The sequence below is a fragment of the Mobula hypostoma genome, chromosome 16 (assembly GCF_963921235.1).
Source record: "Mobula hypostoma chromosome 16, sMobHyp1.1, whole genome shotgun sequence".
In the NCBI taxonomy this organism is placed as follows: domain Eukaryota; kingdom Metazoa; phylum Chordata; class Chondrichthyes; order Myliobatiformes; family Myliobatidae; genus Mobula; species Mobula hypostoma.
This window is the reverse complement of record NC_086112.1, coordinates 23,123,706-23,129,712: the sequence shown is the minus strand read 5'-3', so window position 1 is coordinate 23,129,712 and position 6,007 is coordinate 23,123,706. Positions and strand designations below refer to the sequence as shown.

Sequence of the window (6,007 nt, the reverse complement as noted above, 5' to 3'; positions counted from 1 at the left end):
TGCTGAGTACCTTCAGTCCTTTGTCTCCAGACATATCAACAGCGGGGCGCGTACTAGGAGTATTCGATTGAGTTAACCTACAACTAATGAATTGCGTGAATCAAATGTACTTGACACTGAATTTCCAAGCCTAATATAAATTTTAAAAGCTGATGCAGTTTGGTGCAACAGAGATACTTAAAATTATTGTGGGATAAATTTTTGGGTTATGTTTGAAGAAACAAGTGGGTAAAGAGTAATGCCGTTGGTTACTTCTGCAAGGGCTTTCAGATTTGATTTCTAGAAGTTTTTAGAATATTTATTTCTTCCCATATTTGAGAATTTACAAATTTTATTTAAGCCCAAGGCAAGTATTGTGAATGAAATAGACTTCTGGAGGAGCTCAGTGGATCAGGCAGCAACCATGGAGGAAAAGATCAACCTTTTAGGTTGAGATGACAGAAAGATTGTCAGTAGAGGAAAGGTTGCAAATATTTTGCTCTTAATTATTCTATTTCCAGGTTTTGAATTGGAAGAAATAAACCAATACCTGACTATAGGCAAGGAAAAGTAGAACTACTCAACAGGTTGGTTCATTTCCAAAATGAAAATTTGACTATTTCTTTGCTTGCTTTCTTGCATGTGTCCTTGTGTTTCAGTGTTTAGAACTAATGCATGTTGACAAGATGGTTTTTTAAAAAAATATATATTTAATATAGGTTCTATAAGTTACTACAAACAAAATTGACCATATTCTCAGGAGTTATCAATTGTAAATGTAAACATTATTGCATAAAGCTCTTCTGTGCAGTATAATGTTTTGTGTCCTACCCAAGGAATTAAATCAATCACAATCTGTAAACATGGGGAGGGAGGGAACGTCGACTCAGACCATGAGAGGCCTGCATCGGGCATTTTCATGCCTTACAAGGCGCAGATTGGAAGTAAACATGAATAGTTCGTAACTGCCTCTGGGTCGTTCTTGTATGCAATTTGTCATATGTGGACTAAACCTTTTACATGCTAAAGATTTGATAAAAGATAAATCTCTTGAAAGCTGTAAGTGGGGCATGTTGTACGAATTACTTGATTGAATAACCAGTAATTCTGAACCTCTATATTTTAATCTCTGGGACTCTCTAGAAAGTCCAGTGTGTGTTTGCTATCATGTGAGTTTTTATTTTATCGAGTATTGGTCATTCCCTGTCAAATATGCTATCATCTTCCTTATCTCCAAACACCCACCTGACTTTCCTATACTTGCAACCTTCCTTTCCTCTTAAGTCCTTCACTATGTTATCAGCTTTATTTCTGTTCATCTTTCTCACAACACAATTTGAATCCTTCCAGTCAGTCTTTATCTAAGATTGCTAAACAAGTCCCAATCCAAGGCAAAAGTGATCCCCCTCTGTGTGTATTCTTTGTGAAAATTCTGTTTAGAAATCATTCAACATGGTTGCTATCCTCCAGCAGTGGACAGAAAATCTCTAATTGTGGCCTCCTTCCGCCCACATAATTATTTTTGGACCCCCCCCCCCCACACACACAGAATATATTCCAGCCTTCCCAGTCCTCATCTACACACTTTTCCTCTGCAGCAAGGTTTTGATTGTTGGCCTTCATTCCTGGCTGCTTGCTATATTATCCAACAAACAAACACACCAACCAATCCTTCAGCAACACCACTTGCGAAGTGATGCCATCCGTACACAATCAACTTGCATCTTCACTGGCCATAGTCTCGCCCGATGATTCCTCTGCCTGTATGTTGTCAGTATGTTGTCAGGCATTTGCTTTCTGACATCTGATATTGAATGGGTTGCATCTTGCTTCAGGCTGAGCTGAATTAGGTGTTGTAGGGGAAAGAATACTAAGAGATAGGAACTGGTAAATCAATATGTGGATGGTCAAGTGTGGTAACAGAACTGCAGACAAAGCCTAGATCTAGAGACATGAAATACAACAGCAATGTCATCCAAGGTTCAGGAGATTCATTCATTATGTTATAACATGTACCCATTGTTGTAATCAAAAATTGGATTTGCTGTTATAGGCTAGTGGACAATCAATTTACTCTGTAATCAGGACCTAGTCCAATACTTAATGAAGCCACCATTCTCTTATCAAAATGTAGTTTTACTGGTAATCTCAACAACTGAGAATGTACACACCCCCATTTTATGGCATCCAAAGATTCAAGTTCATCAAAGACAAAATTCTTCCTCGCATCACTATAATTATGTGATCCTTTTAAAAACTGGACTATGCCCATTAACCCTTAATTCTCCCAATTTGACTTGGATTCAATAAGATCATCTGCCTTGAAAGTTCCAGAGAGCATGGGTCCAATCTATTCAATGCCATCGATTTGCTGAATCTTCGTAGCATTGCCTGCAAGCCCAGTATATTTATCTCTAGAAAAAGAGACTATAATGGCACGGAGTACTCCAGGTGCAGTCACAACCTTGACCTGTGCAGCTGCTGTGTTACTTTACACTGTTATACTATGTTCCCCAAACTACATAAAGTCTTTAGGACTAGTGTGAGAAGACACACTTTGAGAAGTGGGTGGCAGCAGCTCTCTCCTGTGTACTTTTCATGGCTTTCTGATGACATACACACTTCTTTAAAATGGTTTAACTTTGGAAAATGAGGTTTGATTGAAGGTGTTTGAGTTAATCTGTTCCATGCTGCTTTATTGAGTGAAACAGTTTTGAGTTCAGCCATCAGTCTTCCTAAAGACTCATTGCTAAACATTTCATGTCATTTCATTCAAAACATGCCTTATATTTTCTCTCTCTAGCTCTACGATTAGATTGTGAAAACGGCTTGATTGGTTAGCTGCATTTATTATATTGATGACATGCTTGTATTTTTTAAAATATTTCATTACACTGTTTCAGATAACGTGCACTGCATTGCTCCATTTGAAAATTCTGATAAACTTTCAGTATGTAGATCATAAGCAGAAGAAATTTCATTACATATTTCCAGTTGCAATTTAAATTCAATCAACATTGTTTACATAAGTGAAAGTCACCAATACATTAAGAAACAGTAAACATTTAAACATATTAACAATTATACTTAGGCAAAAAACCCTGAAATAAATAGTTTTTTTTCAGAATAAATATAAACAAGCATTTTGCACATTATATATGTAATGGTTATTATTCCAAACAATCTGGGCTTTAATTTATTATAATTTAGAGCCATTGTAACCAATATTTAAAGCAATGAAAAAAGCTGCATTGGCCGTTATAAAATTTCTGGTTTTGCTATAGCTAAACTTGTACTGAATTGAGTTAGGATACGGAGTGATGCACTTCATAAAGTCTCATCTAATCAAATATAAATGGGGTAAGTCATGGATCAGAACTAAAAGGCGAATGTGTGGTTTTTAAATCTTATTAATAAAAGTACAAAAACATTATAGAACCACATCTGAAAAACACTACATTCATTCAACTCAAGTTTGTATGTTCATGACTTAGACATACATTTAGATGAAATCTTAAAGTTAAAAAATGTAGGCTGACTGTACTACATATACTTTCAGCAAAACTTCAGTCAATGTTAACTGTAAATAACATACTGCACTACCAAGCTATTCAGCATTCTGGTGTTTTAATGAAGAACCTGCATGCAAGTAAATGCAGTGGAACTTTTCAGCATTATCAACTTGCACATCAGTATGCTGCCACAATTAAATCAACATGAAAATTAAGTCACAGCATTAGCTTCCCATGCACAGCAAACATTTCAAATAACTGCTTTTCAAAAGATGAGTTTCATGTTATTTATAATATGCTTCCTATGAAGAGTTTTGTCTTTACCATCATCCTTTCTGTTACCACATTGTTTAGCATGGTCTTGTTTTTGTAACATTTCCTATAGAAGTGATGGGCCGATACACTTCTGCTCAACTTACAATGTACTAACTTCACCAGCACTCATTTCATTGGCATTTTCAACCGTGATAAATTCACTATCATTGACATCAACACGACCAACAGTGAATTCACCAGGACTACTGTCATGAATGTTAACTTCTCCAGTGCTAACAGCATCAGTGCCAGCTTCAGCATTACCATCAGCTGACACTTTATCAATGGTTACTTCAGCTGTACCAACATTACTAAGATTGTCACCGTCAGTGACTGCTATAACGTCACTTACTATACCAGTGCTAACATCACCAGCGATTACACCACTTCCACTGTCACCAGCAGTACTTTGATTACTTTCTGTCTTTTTTTGTGAATTTTGGTTGTTTTCATTTTGTACTGCTTCACCCTGCTGGTCGTTTGAGTTATTGAGTTCGGTGCTGCTATCTTGAATGTTGGTGTGACTAGTACTTCCAAGGCGACTAGATGCCACAACAGCTTTTACTGCAGCCTGTTGAGTGCAAAGAAAAAAGTTTCTGTTGTGCCACTGTAAAGGAGCATGTTAAATATATAACACCAGATGTTATTCCAGAATTAAAATAATTGACATGTACATTAGGAATTTCAAGTTAATTAACCATTAACATTATCTAAAAAGACACATTCCCACTTTTTTACGGAGAAACTGAAAATTTCTAATTTGCAATACTATTATCCTTTTAACTCACATTTCAAATGCATAGTTAAATGTATGTAGGAAATTACCAAGCTCAGTTTTGCTGATTGAAGACCCACCAGCGATGCTCCTGTAGCATATTTCAGTTCATAATTTGGGGGCAGAAAAATATACCCACCAAATTACTAAGTAAAAACAGCTAAACAGCTCTTTGAATAGTAATATTTCTGACTTCTGAGGCATTCAAAAACTGTTAATGTTGAAAATAATGCTTTTTATTGGAACTTTAAAATATTTTGAAATTATTAATTTTAAAAAATGTTTGAAGTAATTTTATTGCATTAACCTTTTTGCATTGAAATTAATGGGGTCACAGATCCTGCACCAAATCCAACCCATGAGCAAGTTTCCTAGTCTGAGGGCAGGACAATCTCAGCAAGTTTGAGCTACTGCTCTTTACATTCAGATGCGCAGAAAGTTCTTAACTTGTTTATACTTGCATAGCTAATTTTCTGCATTTCAACACAGATCTAACTACACTTACCATCAAGGTTTGTTCCACTAAATGAAATCAAGGATTATAACAGGAGTACATTCAAAATACAAAAAAGCATAGCTGAAATGATATAAACAAATTAGGTGGTCATATGATAACAATATTTGATGATAACATTTCCAGAGTAACTTGATTAAAGAATATAATTGAAACAACCTTCTTAAGCTGTGCCTTAAGATTGAGGACAATTTGTTTCCACTCTAGTTAGACCAATATGAGAACTGCAGGATTTTTTGGGACGAGGAGAATGGGTAATTTGTGAGGTGGGACTCGCCTTCTGTCCCACTCACAAACTTGTGCAGGATTTCTGTGTGCTCTGGTGCATGGCCATGATGTTCTCAGTAACATTCTGAAAGCTGCTTCTCCATTTTCAGTGGTCATGGAATAAGCAGGAATGTTGTATTTCTTCACGGAGTCTACAAAATAAACCCGTTCAAATTTTTGAGGGCATAATATCCTGCAAAGAAATCTCAAAGCCTGCATCTGGGTTTAACAAATGAGCATTTTGTTTTTAAAGCTCCTCTCAGGTGTTTCAGAACATCAAACAAATTCATGGCAAAGGAAGCTGTTTGGTCTATGTCCACACTGGACAAAAAGGGGGATATTTACTTTACCCACTTCATAGCTTTTCATGCCTTCACTTCATTTTTAGATAAGCTGCAGACAACCATTATCATTTGGGTGAGAAATTTTTCTCTAATTCTCTATAATGAATCTACCAATTAACTTAATGCCATGTTCTCCAGTTATCACTCCCTTTGCCAAGAGAATAAATATTTCTTGTGCATCCTGTCAAAGCCTTTCATATCCTAATAGACCTCATTACTAGAAGCAAGGAAGAACCTAGTATAACACCCTATAGAATCAATTCACATAACGTTCCAATCCAGAAAGCTCTCATTCTTTATA

The 6,007-nt window shown here is 36.1% G+C and overlaps 1 protein-coding gene across 2 annotated transcripts in view; it reads right to left on the bottom strand.

The window, feature by feature from the left end:
• Nucleotides 1–2,821: 2,821 nt before the first annotated feature.
• Nucleotides 2,822–6,007, bottom strand: part of camk4 (calcium/calmodulin-dependent protein kinase IV) — a 115,058-nt gene continuing 111,872 nt past the window's right edge. For both annotated transcript variants that reach the window (XM_063069152.1, XM_063069153.1), the window contains one exon: nucleotides 2,822–4,377. In XM_063069152.1, coding sequence (XP_062925222.1) covers nucleotides 3,907–4,377 — 471 coding nt within the window. In that variant the 3' untranslated portion in view covers nucleotides 2,822–3,906. The remainder of the gene's footprint in view (nucleotides 4,378–6,007) is intronic.